Source organism: Pelodiscus sinensis, chromosome 2 (assembly GCF_049634645.1).
Source record: "Pelodiscus sinensis isolate JC-2024 chromosome 2, ASM4963464v1, whole genome shotgun sequence".
In the NCBI taxonomy this organism is placed as follows: Eukaryota; Metazoa; Chordata; order Testudines; family Trionychidae; genus Pelodiscus; species Pelodiscus sinensis.
Genome location: NC_134712.1, coordinates 167,806,638 through 167,829,227, shown reverse-complemented (window position 1 = coordinate 167,829,227; position 22,590 = coordinate 167,806,638). Strand labels below are relative to the sequence as shown.

At 41.6% G+C, this 22,590-nt stretch overlaps 1 protein-coding gene and 1 long non-coding RNA gene across 4 annotated transcripts in view; one reads left to right on the top strand and one right to left on the bottom strand.

Annotated features, from left to right (window-relative positions):
• The window catches only part of LOC142827268 (uncharacterized), a 154,601-nt gene extending 149,805 nt beyond the window's left edge, over positions 1-4,796 (top strand). For both annotated transcript variants that reach the window (XR_012901874.1, XR_012901875.1), the window contains one exon: positions 906-4,796. This is a non-coding gene — a long non-coding RNA (uncharacterized LOC142827268). The remainder of the gene's footprint in view (positions 1-905) is intronic.
• AMPH (amphiphysin) overlaps positions 1-22,590 on the bottom strand; it is a 182,259-nt gene that overhangs the window by 47,233 nt on the left and 112,436 nt on the right. For both annotated transcript variants that reach the window (XM_006124072.4, XM_006124073.4), the window contains exons 6-11: positions 20,808-20,915; positions 18,120-18,205; positions 13,816-13,891; positions 11,692-11,774; positions 8,840-8,981; positions 4,092-4,220 (exon numbers count right to left, since the gene is read on the bottom strand). In XM_006124072.4, coding sequence (XP_006124134.2) covers positions 4,092-4,220; positions 8,840-8,981; positions 11,692-11,774; positions 13,816-13,891; positions 18,120-18,205; positions 20,808-20,915 — 624 coding nt within the window. The remainder of the gene's footprint in view (positions 1-4,091; positions 4,221-8,839; positions 8,982-11,691; positions 11,775-13,815; positions 13,892-18,119; positions 18,206-20,807; positions 20,916-22,590) is intronic.

The window sequence follows — 22,590 nt, the reverse complement described above, 5'->3', positions numbered from 1 at the left end:
CTGGCAAAGCCTCAGAGGCGCGGGACCCCCCGCGGCTGCGGCTTCAGTCCGGGTGCCTGTGGTCTGCTGGGGACCGTCCCCAGCAGACCACAGGCACCGGGTCTCAAGGGGCAGCAGCAGCGGTTCCCGCGCTTCTGAGGCTTTGCTCTGGCAAAGCCTCAGAAGCGCGGGAACCCGCCCGGTGCCCCTGGTCTGCTGGAGACGGTCTCCAGCAGACCAGGGGCACCGGAGCAGCTTACGAACGGGGCTTTCTCGCCCCGACTTCCGGGGCGAGAAAGCTCCGTTCGTAAGTGCAGATCCGACGTAAGTCAGATCCGCGTAAGTCGGGGACTGCCTGTAAATGAAAACCAATACTGAGAAACAGCAGGTTCAAATGTCTAATTAGAGCATTTTTCTTGAAAAAAGCTCATCTGCATGCACAAGCATGGTAACTATCTAGGTAAATCAGTTGTAAATGATCTGAAAATCAGGCTGAATTCACACACTTCACTTTAAAACTATAAGTTGTATATAAATAGAAGTTGTAGACTTGTATTCAGTGCTAAGAATTAAATACAGAGAGATTCATTATCTTTTACCGCAATTTGAGAAGGAAGCTGTTATTTTTGAGAACTGAAACAAATGAGTGGGAGTCTCATTTAATCCCTGCAAAGTGACAAGATAAAGTATCTGTTGTGAGAGGATATAGACTGTTCCAGGGATTAATACAACAGTAGCTACCTTTAGAACAAAATGAACAGCATGTTCATTTTAACGCTAGAAAAAACATCTCAGAAGAAGGATATAGTTTGACTTAGATACTGAATTACTTGAAACCTTAGGAAAGCAGAAAACCTTTGGAAAACCTCTAGCAAAGACATGAAGCATATTGAAATGTTTAACAAATTACTCTGTGTGTTCTGTAGATTACTGCCTGCAGAACAGGATGAAGCATGAACAAAGAATGGCACGATCTACCTCTTGAATCGGAATCAGATTGCAAAGGCAAGATCGCATCTGTCTAAGTGTGCAAGTGAGGAGGAAGATGCAAGAAACTCATGGTAGAGATCAGCATGAAGCAGCCCTCTCAGTACAAAGACTATCTAAGGCCACTATGTCCTGTTTTGGCCTCTCCAAAACAGATATAAAGGGCTGGAGAAGGGGACAGAGCCACTGTTTCGCTCCCTCACCAGGAAGAGTCAGTGGAACTAGCTAGATGCAACGGGGAACAAACGCTGTTGCCTCTCCAAGCCTGACTCAGCAGCCCTGCTGCCCAATTCACACTGGAGTTTTGGATGACAGTATGTGTGAGATTTTTCAGAATTGCTCAGCATTGGCCTCATGCTGCTCCCATGGAAACAAGCATGTATGTTCCCCACTCACTGCAATGGAAGCAGCATTGCTAACATCCAGCATTGTTGAGTATCATGTCTGCTTCTTCTAACTAATGTAATTGGCACCCAGAAATTACAGTGATGATGGGAATAAGCATGGGAGAGCCTCAGAGTCATTTTATATTTTATTTATCTGGTAGTTCAAACCCTGAAAATAAAACAATAATGTTAACAGAGAAAAGTTCTGTAATGTTAGTATGGCAGTGACCCATACAAGCACTAAATTGTATCAAATGCCTTCAGTGTCCCAACCCAAGAGTCGAGAGGGAGAGAGGTGTGAGACCCGGGAAGAAGAGAAAACACAACATTATAAAAACAGAATACAATTCTAAATTATCACCTTCTCTGATCACCCAAGATGTCAGTTTTTTTCCTCTGTCTGTTTTTCAGTCAATGTTTTCCTGAAAAGGGATGGACCTAAGTATGTCCTTAGCTACTTTCATGAGCCAGAGCCCTAACTTTTAAACTCTCTGAGGAAGGACTGTCCTTATTTTTATTCTTGTACAGCACCAAGCACATTGTCAGTGCTTAATAAATAATCAACCAATAACGAACAATGACCAATCACAGCAATGTGGTTTTTTCCCTTGTGTGGAAGGAGAAAGGAAGAGAAGGGCTCTGAACTACTGAAAATCATTTTTAAAAATGTGTAACCAGCACAGCATAGCACCACTCAACCACCTGGGGCTTTGTTGGTTCTTGATGACAATAAAAAGCCACAGAAAGCTTTAATCATTGTTTTAAAGCTCTGTACCATTAGAGGGCTCTGTAGGCTTTAAGGCATTTAGACTACTCAGAATTATACTTCCAAACGAACTGGAATAATATAATATAATGTAACGTATTATGTAAAAGTGCATGAGACGGGAGAATGATGTCTACCTATTTTCATGTATTACATTTATACATAAATATTTATTATCAACAATTACTTCCCTTAATGAAGCATCCAAAACCACAAGTAAGTAGAGATCATATTCTTTCTGCGTATGCATATGTTTGCCTCAGATTCTTAGTTACACTGAAGACCCTTTACACCATCTGGCAGAGTAAAAGGGCTTGAGTGAAAAATGTGACTGACCCGCACTCAAGACCCCTTTACAGCATTAGATTTTTGTATAAATGAAAATCAGACCCATAGCGGTCTAATGGTATGTCTAGGGAGATTAAAAGTTAGATAGAGGTCATATTTAATGCAGAGGACAATATTCAGGAACAGGTTAGATTGACGCCTACTGCATAATTCAGGACTTTCCCCTGCAGCGGCAAGTACACATGAACTCTGATGTAAGATATTTGAAAAACTCACTCTGTGTCAGGGGTCCCACAATCTACCTGCAAGGGCATCACCATTAGTGCTTTTGGCACTGCTGAAGGGTGCACGCTTATGGTGGCCAAGACATGCATTGTTTCTCTACATCCCTCTGCAAGAAGGGCGGGACACACTGACTATGGGGTATACATACACTACAAGTGCTACAGTGACACAACTGCCATGTCGCATCAGCACTGCAGTAGCACTATGCTGTAGATACAGCAAGAGAAGGGGCTTTTACATCACTGTAGTAAGTCCACTGTCTCCAGAGGGTACTGGCATTGATCTCAATGAGTCTGCAGTGTGGCTTTGTCAACCTAACCTCTTCACATAGGACATGACATTTTCCACACAAGCTACATCAACCTTAGCATAAAGGTGTAGGCCAGGCCAATTAATACCATATTCATAAAGGTAGAGTCAAAAAATTTTGTCAAGAAAATCTAAACATTACTTGATCTGAGTCTGTAATTAATTTTGTTTTTTAATTCTGTTTGGACTCTCTTGGTCTTATATAAAGTCAGGTGAAAATGTTAACACTCAAACACATACTACATTAATTCATACTTTGTACATTTGCAGGCTCAGACTTCAGATTTGCGTATAAGCAATTATCTTGATAGCTCACAATCACTAAGCGACCTACAATTACCATGGCTGTGCCTGAATCACTGTAACTAAGTGAAATTTGTGTGTGCCTATTTGCAGAACTGATTTTTGTTATAAGAGACTAAGCCTACACTATTTTTATTTTGTTTTACAGTATAATCATACTAAGAAATCAAGTTACCTTGGAGTGCTCTGTTGTATAATTAATATTCCCACAGGTCAAAGCCAGAGAAGTACCTGAATCAGTACCTGATTCATGCTTTGCATGAATATGTGCAAATATATTTTTTCACTTTCAATACACACAACCATGGAGAAATCTGCACAAAAGCATAACTAAACTTGAAGTTTCACCCTTCCCTCCTCTGTCGCCTGGATTTCCCCAGTCAAAATATAGGCTATAAATCAGCTCAGAACTACTCAAAAGTGGATTTTGGGATATTTAAAAGCATTGGGCTTTAAAAACAAACTAAGCTGAAATTTGCATTTTTAATGAAACCAGAAACCAGATGTGTGTCAAGTTTAGTTGTAAACTTTTCAGCAGCCTTTTAGTAGTAGCAAATGGCATCCTCAGCAAATGGCATCTCATCATTTTTCAATATACTACCACTGCAAATCCTCCTGAGAATGCACAATATATATAACTCATACAACCATGCTATAAAAGATACAATGTTGCATGCCCTTTGCACTCAAAGCCCCCAATGACATTTACATTAGTTTCCCACTTGAGAAATTGGAGGATTTGCAAGATTAGACTCACACTGAAGCAGCTCATCGACTCTGAGACTGACCTGTGAAGGAGTTGTCACACTGATTTCTGGTACAAAGTTGTCATCAAAGAAGCTGATGATATTCTCCTGCTGTAGTTCCTTTGTGGGTGTGAGTTTAGGCAGTGGTGGGACAGGAGGCCCTTTCCTCAACTAGGCAAAAAGCAAAAACATCATGAAGTAAAACAGTAAGACAGGTCTAAGGGAATGAATTTTAGGATTTAAGTAGGGCTAAAATAAAATGTTTTGGGGGTTAGATTTTCTTCTCAGTTGCTCCGGTGCAAATCTAAGGGACTCTGCTAACCTCAATGACTCCACTGATATGATTCAGATCAGAATCCCACTGTCTGTTCAAAATCATCTGGTTTGAGAGAATAAAACATTTTTTAAACTAAATCTCCTGCCTCTACAGGGACTCTAGTTTAGAGGATTTATACAACAATATTTCTTGGCTGAAGATTCAAACTATCAAGGTATTACACTGGAAGATACTGTACCTCATTTGTAATACAGTAGCAGCATTTGCACTGCAGTGTTGCATAGAAACTAATCTCTCTCATTCCTTATTTTCTTAAACTTTGTATAGTTCATCTGTATTGTTTTTCTGACTCCTGTACACCCATTATTTAAGGCCAGTAATGTTAAGTAGCTGACAGCACTGGGAACTGGTGTCCTTTATCCCTAAAACTAAGAGAATCTCTATGCTGCATGAGTGGCGAGGAGTCCTGTGGCACCTTATAGACTAACTGAAGTGTAGGAGCATAAGCTTTCGTGGGCAAAGACCCACTTAGTCAGATGCATCTGATGAAGTGGGTCTTTGCCCACAAAAGCTTATGCTCCTACACTTCAGTTAGTCTATAAGGTGCCACACGACTCCTCAACGTTTTTGCAGATTCAGACTAACACGGCTACCCCTCTGATACTTGACTCTATGCTGCATGGATGTTCAAAATATGGAGTTATGAATAGAAATGTATTAAGTCCTGCAGTGTAACTCCTCTCTGTGTACGACAAAAAGTGACAATCATCTACATCAATTACATTTTTATTGACTGTGGCTTCCTATCCAATAGAAAATTGGTAAGATTCTCTTTATTTAAAACTATAAGCAATCAATCCAGAACAAAATCAATTAAAGGCCAGTGATTTAGCCTGAAGTTGTCTTGTTCCCAATTGATAGGGTAGTATACTGTGTATATATAATACTGTTCAAACTAAGTGCCTCTAGAAAAATCTTATTTTCTATACTATACTCTAGTTTGATATAAGCATAACCTGGGCTTTACCCTACCACAAGATTTGTTAAATTTTGCAGTTACAAAAATTATTTGCTGTGGTCACATGTTTCAATGTGGAATAATCTATTGGCAAATACTTTTTTTTAATATAATTTTCTATTTCCTAGTATGTCTCCCCAAAAGCAATTTAAAAAAAAGAGAGTACTAGTTACACTAATAATTAAGGGGTTACAAATTTCAGAGGTAGCCATCAAAGTTTTGTGTTCTTGAAATTCTGAAATATGAAAGGATGAAAAATAGTAGGTCTCTTAGGACAATTTTTTTAACCTTTGTCTTGTGGGTCAATGGCAATGTTTCTACTAACTTTGTTGGGCTGTGTCTCAAGCCCTTGGCCTAAAGCAGGGTTGCCAACCCACAGAAATTTCATTTACAGACAAAAAGGGAAAATTTTACGGACAAATTTTTTTACAGACATAATTGTTATACTATGTTAAGATGACATAAATGGCCAAAAGTGAAAAATAATCAGTAAAAAATATTAAATTACATAAATTGCAAGTGTACTGATACTAACTCGGCAGGATAATGTAGATGATAACATTACGTGGATCATATGATTCACATTATGTCACCTCAACCACTGAGCTAAATAAACAACTAAAACGTCCAATTTCTGCTGCTCCTCAGTAAAATGGCTGAAGCAGCACAGAAGAAATGTAATGGCTACAGAATAATTGCTGTTTTTTGAAATTTTATTGCACTTTTATGAAATTTACAGATACCTAAATTTTTTACGGACTTTACGGACATGTCCAATTTTGGCTAATTTTTTAAAGACTGTCCATAAATTTACTGACGGTTGGCAACCCTGGCATAGAGTTTCATCAAAGGCAAACAAAAAATGAAGAATTCTTGGTCCTGAATCAACAAAGAAACTATGCACATGCTTATTTAAAGTACAGGAGCAATTAAACCTCTAATCAGCAACAGCACTTAAGCATGTGCTTAACTTTAAGGACATATGGATGTTAATGAAACTACTCACCTATGTAATTTGAACATGTGTAGAAGTACTTGAAGGACCAGAACAGATTGCATCATATATGAATTTGTAATCACATTTTTTCTCTTTTAAAATATATATAAGACAGATTGAACTTCTCTAGTCCAACACTCTCTAGTCCGGCAATATCCATAGTCTAGCATGATTTTGGTTATATGGGTGTCTGCTAATCATTCGTGTGGCCAAGTTTTCTGTGGTCCTGTAAAGATTGTTTACAGCTGGCAGTCCTGGCTTTCAGTGTTCTGTGCTGTTATTTAGCTCTAATTTACCCCTAAATGTATTCTAAGAGCCCAGAAAGCAGTGGAAGTGTTTATAACAACAATAACACTTTGTTATGAAGAGAGTTGATAAACTTCTGCTAGGCGTAGGCTTACGTAGGGTGTATCGGTACAGTGATAGATTATTAAGCAGCACCACAAACATTGTTCCATTTATAAAAATAAAGAGAGGCCCACTCACAATAATATTGATCTCCTATGGTACTGCAAATTCTCTGGTTCAGCACCAGTCAGGTCTTGAGGATGCCAGACTGGAGAGGTTTAATCTGGACATGAATTTGTTCAAGATTGTCTACAAGCACCCCAAATTCTAAGATAAATAATTCTGGAGCACATGAATGAGACTTAAGGAAGAGAGAGCGTTATTTCAGGAAGGGAAATTTCAGATTCAGGGAAAGTTTGTGGGGTGTTAAACTGTATTAAGCATTTGAGGATGTAGGGGAAGGGTAGTAAAATTGACTATTTTCCCTCAGCATCCTATGAGATAATCAAGTTAAACTATTAATGTGGCATTAATCAAACCAGTTTTGACTTAACTGACACCAGGATTTTTTTCAAAATTCCATTGTGTGGTTGAAATAAGAAATTATGCAAAGTTTCTTGAAATCTGATAATATTCATCCTGTTTTTGCACTGATTGACTAAAGCATGTAAAGTATATGTGCAACTTTAAGTATTTGCATAGGTCCATCGACAACCTGCATTCTTAAGTGTTTTGCTGGATAGAGGCCTTAGCGGTGACACAACCCTGAATTCTGTGATTATAAAACTGATAAAAAGCATCGGGCCGAGATGGCAAAAAAGCTAATGTTCAATGTCTTGAGTCTGGAGTGAACAGAGTGAAGTCAACTGTACAGCATGTACAATGCACCATTTCCTGCACTGAGGAGAATCTGGCAGTTGATAACACTGCACTTTTCCAGCTATAACAAACATGCTGCAAGGACACATTTCTTACAAAGCGACAAGGAAAAAGTGACAAAACAAATCAAATCATATCTATTTTTAGGAAACGAAATTATAATCCTTCTGATACCATAAGACTAAAAATAGCCATGGTAAATCCATATATAACCCTGATGCACTTAGACCACATGCAAGGGAGCGCAAAGTCTGCTCTACAATCTCAGCTAAGAGCCAATTAGCTTTTAGCTCATGAAGAAGAGGCTCATAGCTTTAGCTCCTATGGTCACAGGTTCAATCCCACCTGCGGATGCCCAGCGTCTGTTGGTTTAACACATGGTTTGGATTAATATAATATACATGTCTGTGAAAATGTAAAAGCTGGGCATATAAATCTTGGGCAAATCCTCAGGTAAAATAAATCAATGTAGCTCCAATTAAGTCAATAGGGCAACACTGAGTTATACTAGGTGAGGAGCTGGCCCATCAGTGTTGCCAGTAGACTGAATGCACAGGCAACCAGTGTGCAAACACACATTTTGTAGACAATACAATTCATGAATATGTAATTATGTTTTAAATGTTCCTCATATTAAAAAAATTGTGATTTCCACATACAACTTAATTGCCACTACTGCAACATAATAATGTTGAAAACTTCTAACACCATCTTTTTGTACTGTATTTTAAAATATATATATAATTTGGTAAACTCTTTTAATAATGGTATTCATTGTATTGTATATGTTGCAATGAAACTTTAAGCTTTTCATCACTCAGCTACCTTATGTTTGATGCATGTGAAAGCATCATATACAATTCTTGCACTGCTGAAGTTGTATCTCACACTGATGAGAATCATGAATGAGAATTTTAATCTCAGTGAAAGTCAATCTAGTACAAAAATAAATATAACAAGACACTGAGGTCTAATACATAGTTTGCCAAAAATTATCACAGTAGACCAGTATCTGAGCTAACACAATTATTCCTTATTCCAAGAAAAGGGAAAACTCTGGTATCTCAGATAGCACTGCGTAGTGACAACTCTTGGTTAATGCTGACTTTTTAATGACAATGCAGTGAATAAATTGTCAACACTAAACAAGTTCTATTTGTGTATGAATACATATAGGCTACATCTACAATGCAGGCTTCTTGCGCAAGAACTGCGCACTCACCATCCAAATGTAAGTCTCACCAGATTTATCTGTTGTGGAGTCTCCCACAAAAGCTCAGCTACATCTCACAATGCAACAGGCCCATGCCCCAGATGAGCTTTCTTCCTACCTGTGAAGGTGATTTAGGCCGAGCTGGTGCCGGAGATGAAACAGGTGCCAGTGTATGATTGGGACTAGATGAAGGGCTAGGCAGGGGAGAGGCCTCCTCGGGAGGTGAAGGTGTTTTCGCAATGCGGAGTGGACCCGAGTCACTGGATGAAGACAAAGTAACATATGCTGAATATATCATGAGGCTTCACTGTCTTTATACCATGAATTATTACACTTCTAAATCTTATGAAGAATGTGGGTTTCTGACTCAGTAGCCTCAAACCCATCATATTTTTCACACAATCATTAAAATGCACCCCTGACATCAGGAATATATTTTGCCCCTTATGTAATAAATAACTAGAACAGTGATTAAATTCAACCTATTAATGATCTAAGGCATCAAAGGAAATACTTATTTTGTATAGATTCTGTTTTCTAGCCAGATCTACTGGTCTTATTCTCGTGCTTATATCTTGAAAAAACAGTGTTTACATTTCAGAAGATTCTGTATTTAAAATGATTTCTCGTGTCCATTTGAAAGTATCACAGAATGTGAATAACAATTATTGTCTTTACTAACCAACTTACTTGATACACAGCTCACAATCTAAAAGGCTCTGGTGAGACCCAATCCCAGTTCAAGGCACAATAATAAATAACAAGAATAATATAAAACAACAGCTACAAGAAGAAATTTCATCAAAACCAAAAAGACTACTGCTAATTATAGGACCGCTTCTCTGCTGGTATAAATCAGCACAGCTCAGTTGATTTCATTGGTGCTGCATTAATTTATACCAGATAGAACAGGCTCAAAATCTGAGGGGCATTATACTGTCTAGGAACTTCTAATATCTAATATTGAAGAAAACAGATTTTTCCTTCTATAATTAATAAGACTACAGGCTGCAGCATTCAAGGAGCACAGTATTCAGCAAGAGGAGAACTGCCTCTATGTATCTTTAGGAAAAAATGAAGCATGACATGATTGAGGACACCAGTCACAATCATGTTCTTAACACAAAAGCAAAGCAAAGTTATTCTTTGGCAAGAATATATTTTAGATCACACTCACCACCTCTTTCTGTGAAAATATTAAAAAAAAAAGGAATATGCAATTATGAACAAGCTCCTTCTGATCTATTTTATTTCCCTCCGAGAAAGCATATTCAATGACATGCTCTTTCTTCCTCCCCTCCCCCCCACAGAAAAGTTCAAACTTCATTGTGTTCTTTAGTTGCTTCTTAATAAAAAATAACAATGGTCTTATCTTGAAATGACCCTTTCCTGAGTTCCTGAACAAGATTTTGGAATGCCAATAAAAAAAACCACCCTCTAAGACTCCATCCAGGGTTTCACACAAGATATAGTGCATGTTGGGACATAAGATACTTGAAAATGTGACTGTAGTTAGTTTTATGCAGGCTTTTGGTAAAGCAGACTCAAGTAAAGCTGTTAGTTCTTCATATTAATGCTGAACCTTAGCAAAACAATTAAAAGCTTCCTAACCTCAAGTTATGAGATTATACATACAACAATATAATGTGATACAAAAAAATTAAATAAAGTTGCGTGTCATACTGGAAGGTCAAAAATACAAGGGTTTTAAAGTAAATTAGGAAAAAAAAGACCATATTGTAATAACCAATGGTTATTACTTTGGAGAGAGATGTCTCTCCTACCCCTCCTGTCAAAAGTAACTTGACAAAGCAAGAGCAGGGGAAGGACATGTGCATTTGTGGGGCCACAGATGGCCACAATATGAGGTGTAAATAAATGCCAGTTTAAAAAGTGTTTTGATGGAAAATTCTTAATGGATTGTGTGGTTTCTATAAAATCAAAGTTTCTGTAAGTACATCGTGGGAGACGTAGTCCAACCAGTGCACAGAGGAGAATAGGGACATTAAAAAATTAAAACTCCCACGAGGCACTATGGTAGTTCATACAGATGCAGATTAATGTTAAAAGAACCCCAGATAAAATGTTTGGATAATTCTGAATAGACATTTTTCTAATGGTGACATTTTGTGAAAAAACGTTCTAATATATCAATTCACCTTCTGATTTGGAATGAAAACAAATGTTGAAATATTGGAATCTCCTTTGAGAGAAATTCTGGATTTTCATCAACTCTAATTAATGGTTATGTGAGTCTTCTTTGGGCACAACTTAGCACACTGGTCAGAATTTCATTTCACATTTTCTTATGGAAGGAATGATAGTCACAAATGCAGGAATTCTGTATTTGCCCTAAAACATCAGTTTTATTCTCTAGCTCAGTACCAATTCTATTACATTTTGTGTCTTTTCATCCCTTGATCATTATAAAAGTGAAAGTGGAAAAATCCATTTTTCTCTTTGCCAGGCAGAGGGGCAGCAAGTCATGCGGTGTGCAAAATAAAAGTCAGGAGATGAAGGATCTATATCTTTAACCCCAAGTGTTCCAATATTATGAACTAAGCTCCCATAAAGTATGGGATTCGCTAAGAAATATTTTATTTAAAAAATTATAATGTTGGCATTGTTTTAGTTCACCTTTCAGTTTTGGAACCATAGGGGGCACTTGGGTCATGTTCTCAGGCCTTTCTAAACAACCATGGAGGTTAGAAATGTACTTTGAGATTTTCACCTACTCACATGCCTTCAGGAGCCTTAGTTTTAAGTAAAACCCCACGTATTACAAGACTTGAGGTAAAATAATTAGACAAGGCAACACTGTTGTATATTCCAATCACAAAAATGTAAGGGGCAGATCCTTCGGTGGTGTACATTGGTCTACATAGATGAAGATATAGCTGTACAACATGCTATAGTTGGGTTGACTATTTTGGAAAGGAGAAAATGGATTGTACTTTCATAAACTATTACCTGGGTGCTCCTTGAATGGTGAAGGCTTTATCGGCATGCTGATCTCCCAACTTGGTCATCACCTCATACAGTTTGTGACATAGCTGAGAAGGAAAACACTTGCTTACTAAATGTGATATTAGGGTAAAGGTGGCAATAACTACTAAAAGTCCACATGGCAAGCCAGGTTTAGAAATTACTGATCTCTCTAAAACAATACAGACCTCTTCTGATATACCACAGGGCCATTTGTTTAGGTCCTGATTCCAAGCCTACTGAAATTATAGTGATAGAAATGTAGCAGTGTTAGTCTGGGGTAGTTGAAGCAAAATGCAGGACAATGTAGCACTTTAAAGACTAACAAGATGGTTTATTAGATGATGAGCCAGACCCACTTCCTCAGATCAAATAGTGGAAGAAAATAGTCACAACCATATATACCAAAGGATACAATTAAAAAAAATGAACACATATGAAAAGGACAAATCACATTTCAGAACAGGAGGGGGATGCGGGGGGGGGGGGGGGAAGGAAGGTAAGTGTCTGTGAATTGACTATATTAGAGGTGGGGAGAGTGGGATGTTTGTGAGTTAATGGTATTAGAGGTGATAATTGGGAAAGCTATCTTGATAATGTGTAAGATAGTTCAAGTGTTTGTTCAATCCTCTTTGGAGTGTGTCGAATTTTAACATGAATGAAAGGGAATCCTCTGAATTGTCAAGTGCAGATGTAAAAGGTCTTTGTAGCAGAATGCAGGTGGTTAAGTCATTGAGAGAGTGTCCTTTCTGGTTAAAATGGCAAGAAACTGTTTTTTCTTTGTGATCTTGTCTGATATCTGTTTTGTGGGCATTAATCCTTTGGCGAAGTGTCTGAGATGTTTGTCCAATGTACATAGCAGACGGACACTTTCGGCACATGATAGCATAGATTATATTTCTGGATGCGCAGGAATATGAGTTCTTGATTCTTACCAACAACCACAGGACATACCACACTAATACCAACCCTGGTACCTTCCCTTGCAACAAACCCCGTTGCCAGCTTTGTCCACATATTTATTCTGCTGATACCATTATTGGACCTAACCAAGTGAGTTATAAGATTTGGTTTGTGTAGAGAGCTATTGGAGGGTGCCAGTTGTAAGATAATTTTTTTTAATTAACAATGGGAGAAACAGTACTCAAACATCCTGTAGCCTGTTGTAGCTAAAGAAGAAAACAGAAGAGGGCGTGCTGTTAATTATTCCAGTACCTCAGCCCTTTCCATATCAGGCTCAATCTACAGGCTTGCCCTTAATCCACCAGCTAAAGCTATGAAACAGAGCTCACCCTTTACCGCTATTGTTTTATCATTGCACACAACTGAAGTGCATACCGCTGGAATTCATACTTGATTAACAGGCTTCTTTTAAAACCTGTAATATGGTAGGATCTCCAAAAAGGACAGTGGTAGGTGATTTCAGGTATGAAGTACAGTCAAGGTTGCTGTTTGCCCCTTACCTGAAAACTTTTTTAACTCTCTCTCTTATACCTGGTCTGCATAGTTATTGAACCAGTTTAACTTTTTTTTACTTCAACAGACTTTTGAGTTCAGACAAACAACTAGGCTAGTCTGATGAAGTACACAAGCATATGCTCAGAAAGGTCTTACTGAAGTTACTTTGATTGCTTGAGAATTATGGGTACATGATAAATTGCTAGCAGTGCAGGAATTCACAGAGGTGGATCTTAAAAGGAGAAGCATTCACCATTTTCTTGTGCGCTTGTTGAGATGATACAGTTTTAAAATAATGCTGACATAAGATACTCTGCAACCTGGTCCCATTGATAATTTTGAAAAGGACAATGTGTGTGGGGGGGAAGGGGTGAAGAGATGGAAGATGCTCTAAAAAGAGAAAGAGCTTAATACTGTAATTGAGGTTGCATTTTAATCCAACAACATAACGGACATTATTACATCAGCACAGTACAAAGGAATGTAGTGGAAACTCATGTTAATTCTACATTGTGACCAGGAATCAAGACAGTAATATCACAAATTCTAATATCACAAATTCTCAGAGATGCCACTTCAATATATTATATTGCTCCCAAATGAGACATTAATTGATTGTACAATTCACATAGCACATTCACTTTTACTCACCAAAGCTATTTCCTTGTGAAACTTGGCTTCAAGGCTGGATATGTTTTTGAAAGTGGTCACATAGAAGCCAACTCGTCTGAGAGAGGATGCCCAAGAGGGGAAAAAAAGAAGTGTGAACAGAGACAAGGAGAGAAAAGGAGCTGTTCATTTCTTTCAAACAGCAAAGCAACGTTTGTCACCGTGTCCTGACGATCCTGAGAAAAGCCAATGACTGCGGAATATTAACCAAACAATTTCATCCTGCTTTGCTCTTCAGGTAACATCTCGTGAAGCCGTGCAGCTGGGGTCCAGATTCTGCCACCTTTGTTCATGATGAGGGTCACTTTCTTCCCTACATGGTCCCGTTTTTCAGTGAAAATACCCAGAGAGTAAATTAATACTCAGTTTGAGTAAGGATGGCAGAAGCTGTCCTGCAGGCATTATCGCTGAAGTCAGGCCTGCTGATGGGAGGCAGGGGCAAGATGGCAATTGCCCTGGGTTCCGGCAATTCAGAAAGGCCTAGGGCTCCCGGCTGCTGCTGCCGCTGCCCCCCTTTAAGTCTCCACCACAGCACTGTGTGGTGTGCTCTTGGCATCTCTGAGAGCTGGTACGGGTTGGGGGGTGGGTCATGGCAGTAGGGATGTAAGCATAAGCTTATCGGATAGTCGAATAGTGACTCAACTAGTCATTTTCCCCCCTTGCTGCCTCTATGAGAGGCAGCAAGTGGGGGAGCAGGAGCTGGTGTTGGGACAGCTGGTTTAAAAGCCAGTTCCTCCCAGCACCATCTCCATCTGAGGCAGAGGCATAGTGGGGGATCGGGTGTGAGCAGGGAATCAGCTGATTCCTGGCTCATGCCCTGTCCCAGGTGCCGCTCCTCTGCTTTTTAAATGTATTAAGAGCCAGGGCAGGGAGATAACCTCACTGTGGCTCTGCAGTTTCCCTCATTTATCGACTAATCGACTAGTCAGTGGAAATTCCATCGATTAGTTGTAATTTAACATCCCTATATGGCACAGCATTCTCTGGGCAGCTCCACCCCTTCCAAGAGCATGAAGCCACTCCCCAACCTTGCCCAGGGGTCCAGCAACTCTGTCAGCCCCCCTGGATGAAATTAATACAAATAGTACTATTATACAATGAACACTATGCAGTCTAAGAAAACTCCTGCTGTGTTAATATAGAGTCATTGTTATTACGTGTTTGTAGTATGGTAGCAGCTACAGACCTTTGATGGGAGCAGAGCCCCACTATGCCAAGCACTGTACAAATACATAATAAGACACTTAGGGAATGAGAGAAGAACAAAGGGGCAGACTTTAGGAGCTTATAGTTCAAATAGACAAGACAAAGGGTCGGGAGGGGCATATGACTTGCCTGAGGCCACATTGAAAGCCACAGACTGAGTGCTTCACAAACAGGAATGAATATATTTTCCACAACATCCCTATTTCCATTTTATAGATGTGGAACTAAGGCACTGAGACATTAATGTCAAAAGCACACACTAACACTTAGTGATCAGTTTGAAAATTGGAGGGCTTTCTGAAAGCATTTAACATTCTGTAGTTCTTTTTGTTCAGAACACAGTTTCACATAGAGTTTCCAGGTGTCTGGTATTGTCCCAGACTGTGGTATTTGTGGCCCCTGTCCAGTAAAAAAAACCCAGAAAATACCAGACATGTATTTCTCGGATGGAAGGCCGTTTGGGACATTCTTCCCCTGACACATCTGGTGGGGGCAGGGAGTGCGGGGGGGATTTAAAGGAGCGGTGACTCTTTTTTTCGTGCAGTTGGGGTTTTTTTCCCCCTCAACAACTTTAGTCTTTTTTTGCTTGACCAATTTTTTTCCCACCATGTTCGGTATTTTTTGTAAACAGAGACAAAGGGATAGTTCTGTTTTTAGGGGCTTGTGATTAGGATGGGCAAGAGCCAGGTTGTGGTGTATGTTGTTGCTTTAAGAATCAGCAACTTTTTTGGGAAGAGGAACATGAAGATGAGGGTTTGCTCACTCAGTGACTTCCTGAGTGACTTTATGCAAGTCCCTCAACTTCTCTACATCTCAGTTTCCCATTTTTAAACAGAGATAAATGTTACCACTTTACTTGACAGGGACATTCTGAGGGTAAATATATTAAAGGTTCTAAGATGATCAGATACCATGTATTTTTTTTTCTATTGCTAGTTAAAAAACAAACAAACCAAAAACATGGCTGGAATTATCAAGGAACCATCATAGGGTAGCCCAACTGGAATGCGCTCCTTCAGCACACTGCAGCACTACAGATTCTCCTTCCTCAGGGTATGTCTACACTACAAAGTTAGTTCGAACTAACGGACGTTAGTTTAAACTAACTTTCAAAGACGCTACACTAGCGCTCCGTTAGTTCGAATTTAATTCGAACTAACGGAGCGCTTAGTTCGAACTAGGTAATCCTCATTCCACGAAGATTAAGCCTAGTTCGAACTAGCTAGTTCGAATTAAGGGGTGTGTAGCCCCTTAATTCGAACTAGTGGGAGGCTAGCCCTCCCCAGGTTTCCCTGGTGGCCACTATGGCCAACACCAGGGAAACTCGTCTGCCCCCCTCCCGGCCCCGGACCCCTTAAAGGGACACGGGCTGGCTACGGTGCCTGTGCCAGGTGCAAGCCTGCCAGCACCCAGCCAGCAGACCCTGCACCTGGCACGGATCGAGCCAGCCACCCGATGCCCCCCAGCCCACCCCCTCTTCCCGGGACCAGGCTGGCGGCTCCCGGGAGCTTGCCCGGGACCGCAAGAGGCGGGCACCCGCCTCGGCTAGTGCGGACATCGTGGACCTCGTCCACGATCTCCGCACTAGGCACAGGAAAGTGGCCGGCTTGGGCAGGATAGCTGCCAGCCTGGCCACCCAGGAGCAGGTGTGCAAGAGAATCAAGGGGGTCCACTGAGACCCCCGACCCTGAGCCCTGAGCTTACAATGGCCGTCCTGGGTCAGACCAAAGGTCCATCTAGCCCAGTATCCTGTCTGCCAACAGCGGCCAACCCTAGGGACCCTGGAGGGGATGGACCGAAGACAGTGACCAAGCCATTTGTCTCGTGCCATCCCTCTCCAGCCTTCCACAAACCTTGGGCAGGGACACCACTCCTACCCCCTGGCTAATAGCACTCCATGGACCCAACCTCCATGACTTGATCTCACTTCCCTTTAAACTCTGTTCCAGTTCTAGCCTTCACAGCCTCCTGCAGCAAGGAGTTCCACAGGTTGACTCTGCTTTGTAAAGAAGAACTTTCTGTTACTAGTTTGAAGCCTGCTACCCATTTCTTTCCTTTGTTGTCCTGTAGTCCTTCTTTATGGGAACTAATGAAGAACTTTTCTGTATGCACCGTCTCCACCCAACTCCTGCTTTTAGAGACCTTGATCCTGTCCCCCCTCCATCTCCTCTTTTCTAAGCTGAAAAGTCCCAGTCTCTTTAGCCTCTCTTCATATGGGACCTGTTCCCAACCCCTGATCATGTTAGTTGCCCTCCCTCTCCCAGCCTCTCTCTTCCCCTCTCCCACCTCCTTTTCCCAGTCTCCCCCAGTTTTGTTCAATAAAGACAGATTCCATTTTGAAAGACACGTTATCTTTATTTTGTACATCAAGAAGAGGGGCTAGGGAAGGGTAAGTGGAAGGAGGTGAGGGAGGAATGAGGTACGAGCCCCCGATGGGGAGGACTGGGCTGGCTCTGCGGGTTTCTGGGGGTGGAAGCTCTCCTGCAGCCCCCCAATTGCTCCCTCTCCCCAGATGGCAGCCTGCGGCAAGTGCAGCCGGGCTGATGGCCGAGTGCTGTGATGTGCCCAGTGTGGGCACTCCAAGCCAGGACTGCTTTGCAAGCGGGGCACCCCTGAGAACTGTCTGTCAGGGGTGGGGGTCGGGACCCTTTAAGCACAGCCCTCGGCTAGCCTGAGACAGCATCTCCACGCTCTAAGTCCTCCTCTGATGCCCTGCTGGCACTGCTTCCGGCCATCCTTAAGCCTGGTTCAGGGTCCACTTAATGTGGACGCGCTAGTTCGAATTAGCAAACGCTAATTCGAACTAGTTTTTAGTTCTAGATGCGTTAGTTCGAATTAGCTTAGTTCGAATTAACTAATTCGAACTAAGTTTGTTAGAATTAATGTTGTAGTGTAGACGTACCCTCAGTTACTCACTTTCCAAGTGGGAGTAGTGGTTCTGGCATTGAGGAGCTGTATCTACTTCACTCCTGATACTAACCATCCAGTCACACACATTACAATTCAGCTGGAGTTGGGAGATTAATTCCATTAGGTTTGTTTCAAAAGCACAGTCTATGTGTACTAGCAATTTGGCTTACCTTGACCATAGAGATGGCAACTCTTCTTGTAAATCAATATTAAAGTCCTCAAACACTTTCTGTGCTTTTTGAAACTCTTCTTCTGCCTAGAACAAAGCAAAATATGTTGGCTTTTATTCTTCAATCACAGTGAAATTGCACAAATCTGCTTTTCTATTTAAAAAACCATTGCTGTTAATTTGTTTCAGTTTGAACACACGACTGCAGTGGTCTCCAATCTTTTTACACCTAAGATCACTTTTTAAATGACAGAACAATCCAAGATCTACCGCCCCGCCCCTTCCTTGAAGCCCCACCCTCTGTATTCTCCTCCTCTCCATCACTTGCTATCTCCAACCCTTATACTGCTGCTTTTTTTTTTCAATTCTTCTGTGGGAGTAGGTTTTTGCAACATTTGACCTATCTAGACTGGACCAAATGTCAGAAAACCCCCTTCTTTTGGAATCTCCCTTATTCCTCATGGACAGAAGAATGTAGGGGTGACTGAAAGAGCATATTTGCTCTTCTACTAAAAAAAAGAGTTTTTCTGGGATATCTCCAGAATCCTGAAAAACTCCTGAAGTCTAGCCGTACTCCTGTAGTCTAGCTGGGTTGACACAGGATGTGTAGTCTCTGGGGTGGGAATGAGGGATTTGGGTGTGGGAAGGGGTGAGAGGTGCAAGCTCTGGGAGGAAATCTAGATGCAGGAGGAGGGGACGATGGCTCAGGGAGGGGGCTCCAAGCCGGGCAGCGTTGGAATCAGATGTAGGGTTGGGGTACTAAGCAAGCCACAGGCTTATGGATGTGAGGATACAGGAATTTGGATTGGGGTATGTGAGGGGTTCCACTGTATGCTAGGGTCTGGGGAAAGGGGGAGTGCAGGAGTATTATGATGCTGTGGCCAGATGGGAGCTTGGCCCCAATTGGGAATTTGTTGACCAGGTTTCATTTTTAAATAAAATACTATGTCAAACACAAAAAGTTTCTGCATTGTCTTTATTTACGATAAGGGCAGGGAACCGGTTTTGAGTCAGGGGTCACTGACCCAAAGAAAAGTCAGTTGAGGCCACAGAAGTGAGATGCAAAGAAAAAAAAACCACCTCTCCTCCACCCCCCCCGCCCAAGCCTCACTAATGTGGCACCAACTGTGCTGGTGGGAGCAGGGGATATGGTACTGAGGAAGGGTGCTGGGGCAAGGCCTAGGGTGCCAGTGGGGGCAGGGTTCTGCAGCTGGGGACAGGGGAGAGGGGGTAGGGTGCCAGTGGGGGCAGAGAGTCCCCTTCACCCGGCCCCTCCAGGATACCCCTCCCCCCCACCTCCGAGGAGGGAAGCCCTGTTGCACACCTCCTCCGTAACCGACTCCCCCCTCTCGTGGAGCAGGGAAGCCCTCATCGCGCGCCCCCTTGGGGCCAACCCCCCCCTCCCGTAGAGGAAGGAAGCTCCATCGTGCACCTCCACCAGGGCCGGTGAGAGCCTCCCGCGGATCAGGGAAGCAGCCCCCGTCACGTGCCACCTCCGGGCCCAACTCCCCCCTCCTGTGGCGCAAAGAAGCCCACGCATGCACCCCTTTGAGACCATCTCTCCTCCCGCGGAGGAAGGAAGCTGCATTGCACACCTTTGCCAGAGCCGACATGAGCCTCCCACAGAGCAGGGAAGCCCACGTCACACGCCCCCTCCGGGCCCAACTCCTCCCTCCCACAGAGAAGGGAAGTCCCAGCGCGCCTCCGGTAAGTTCCCGGCCCACCACAGACTTGGGGCAAGGAAGCAGCCAGCGCATTTCCGGAACCCCCGGAAGTGATGCGCAGCTGCAGGACTTCTGTCCACCCCACAGGAAGCTGCCACTACCTCCATTGTCACTCGAGGTAGGTAGTGGGGTTTCTTGGGGCTGGGGGAAAATGGGAGGCCTGGAACGCCTTGCGATTGACTGGTCAAGGCCTCGTGATCGACCAGTCGATCGTGATTAACTGGTTGGTGACCACGGTGCTACTGCATACATTTTTGTCTAGTTTGCCTTACATGGTTTTGAATCCCAGTCATTTTTTATTCCAAAGAATTCAGCCTCAATTGAAAGAAAAAATGTCACCTGTTTTTGTGTCTAAATGTGCAAAATCACAAATGCCACATGGTTTTAATGCAAACAATAAACCAGCCCAATTTTACTGTATAGGTTCAACCTCTGGATGAACCTTTGCTAAGTCTTGCACTACTAACAAAATGTAAAATAAGCAATTTTCCAAAGAACCCACATTTTAACATAATTTCCTCACATGCTTTACACGTGTTTCCTTATCTGTTTAAAGGGTAATGGGCTATATTCTTAAGAATTTAATAATACAGGGCAAGACCCCCACAACCCTCATTCACGTGAGCAGATGCTGTTAAATCAGCATATGATTATGGGCTGTAGGAGGAAGCCCCTCGTGGCGGTCTTTCATAAAGAGTGTAACTGATCCATAGCAAGCACAAGTCCTATGCACATCTTAAATTCCAATACAACACAAAACAGGATTTAAATGGAACACAGTCGTGCAAAGTTGCTGAGCATTCTAGCATAGTGCATAAAATGTTTAAATATCAGCATGGGAGCAGTCCCATAATCTGGAACAGAAGAGAACAGACGCTGTGCCTATCCCACCGTGCAGAAAGAAATTTTACCCAAACTTGGGTCCTCTACTGCCAGTAATATCATTATTTAAAGACATATCCTACCTTAGTAATTCTGCTTTCATCTCTTCTTTTTGAGCTCTGCAGGGCTTCCAAGTGATGCCTTGCACTGTCATAGTCCACCAGCTTTCTGCTTCGCTTTGCAATGCGAGTCTGCCAAACATTACAGTTGCAAAATTCAGCATTATTACCAAGCACCCAAGCAATTCGAGACAGAACTTTGATTTCATTTGCTTTAATTTGTCTTTCATTCTTTACCTCCTCATTTGCAATCTAAACGTTATTTATCATAACATTGCACAGTGAAAGCACAATGGTGTAAAGAGACAATTTATGTAATGTATTATTTTAATAAGGAACCTATTTACTGAGAATTAATGGCATGACAAGAGAGCTGTGTGTGGAAAGCTTGAAGGGCTGGGACCTCACATATCAATTTTATAATATATGAACAGACACATCTTTATCTCCAGCGGCGTGAATGGATTTATTATGCTAGAATAGTATCATAAACTACCTTCCCTTTCATATCACAGAATGTGTGAATTTAATGATTACTATATACTACTTTTTTCAGAGATAGGGGAAACACTGAAAACTTCTCAGTATGACTTTGAGTATATAATGAATACACTTAGTTTTGACATCATATAGCAGGAAGGCAAATAAGCTACTGTAGAACCTCTCAGAATGCTAAAAGGTGCCTTGGAAAACTGCTCACATTACAATAATATAGACTTTCTTTTACAATATTGTGGACCAGATCTCTGGCCTACCACTAAAGATGAATTGGGCACAGGTTAGGAGCAGGAATGGGATTTTATGACTCCTTTAAGCACTCTGGCCCAAGGGTTGTTCTGGTGCTCATGTAGTCCCAGGTGCCAATTATAGCAGGGACTGAATGGGCAACCCTTATTCATAGCTGAAAATCATCCCTTCATAAAAAAGCTCTGGCTGTGCTCCCTTTTCCCTGGCTATTTTTCCTATGTCAGCAGGACTGGGGACTGTTGAAGTCACTAAGATGGCTCTGTGCCCCCTGCTAGAATACCTCAGTACTGCGGGAATCTTCTAGTGGCTGGCTGAAATGACTGCAGAGCAGCTGTGCACCAATGGGGAGGATATAAGAAGATCTCCCTCTGTGTCTCAAATGAGACAGTAATTAAAATTGCCCTTATGTTGGTGATTTTTACAGTATAGTTTCCTGTCTTACAGAAAGTCATTGAGACCACAGTGCGTTTTCAAATAGGGCACCAGATGATAATTATGAGAGCCACTATCAACATAGGCCTGATTAACCATCAACATGAAAGCAAAAGAAATAAATTTGTCACAGGCATGAATGGCTGCACCTCAATCACTCACCCCATTGGTCAATGTGGCCAGAATGACTTGAGCTCCAATTACCAGTCTCTGAAGCCATGCAATGTAGCTTTGGCTCTTAGAAATTATGGTGTTAAAATGAGCTGGCTACAGCTTTGATTGGTATCCATAACGGCCATACATCAGGGCTGAAGATTATGTTTGATCACAAGTATTATTCCAAATTCAGTTTAGTTCCCAATTTCTTAACATCTTGACATCCCTATCGCCTCACTTGTGTTTCATAGTGAAAACAAAGTTGAACCAAGCATTTCTTGAATATCAGAATACATACTTTTACTATATACCACCAAGAGCTATAGGTAAAGCCAGGCAGGATTGGTTAATTTTTTTTTAATTTGTACATCAGCTGTCAATATTACAAAATGGTAATCAATTTTCAGCCATCATAGCCTGTAGAAACTGAACATTTCTGCCCTTCTGAACAAAGTTAAAATCTTTTTGATGA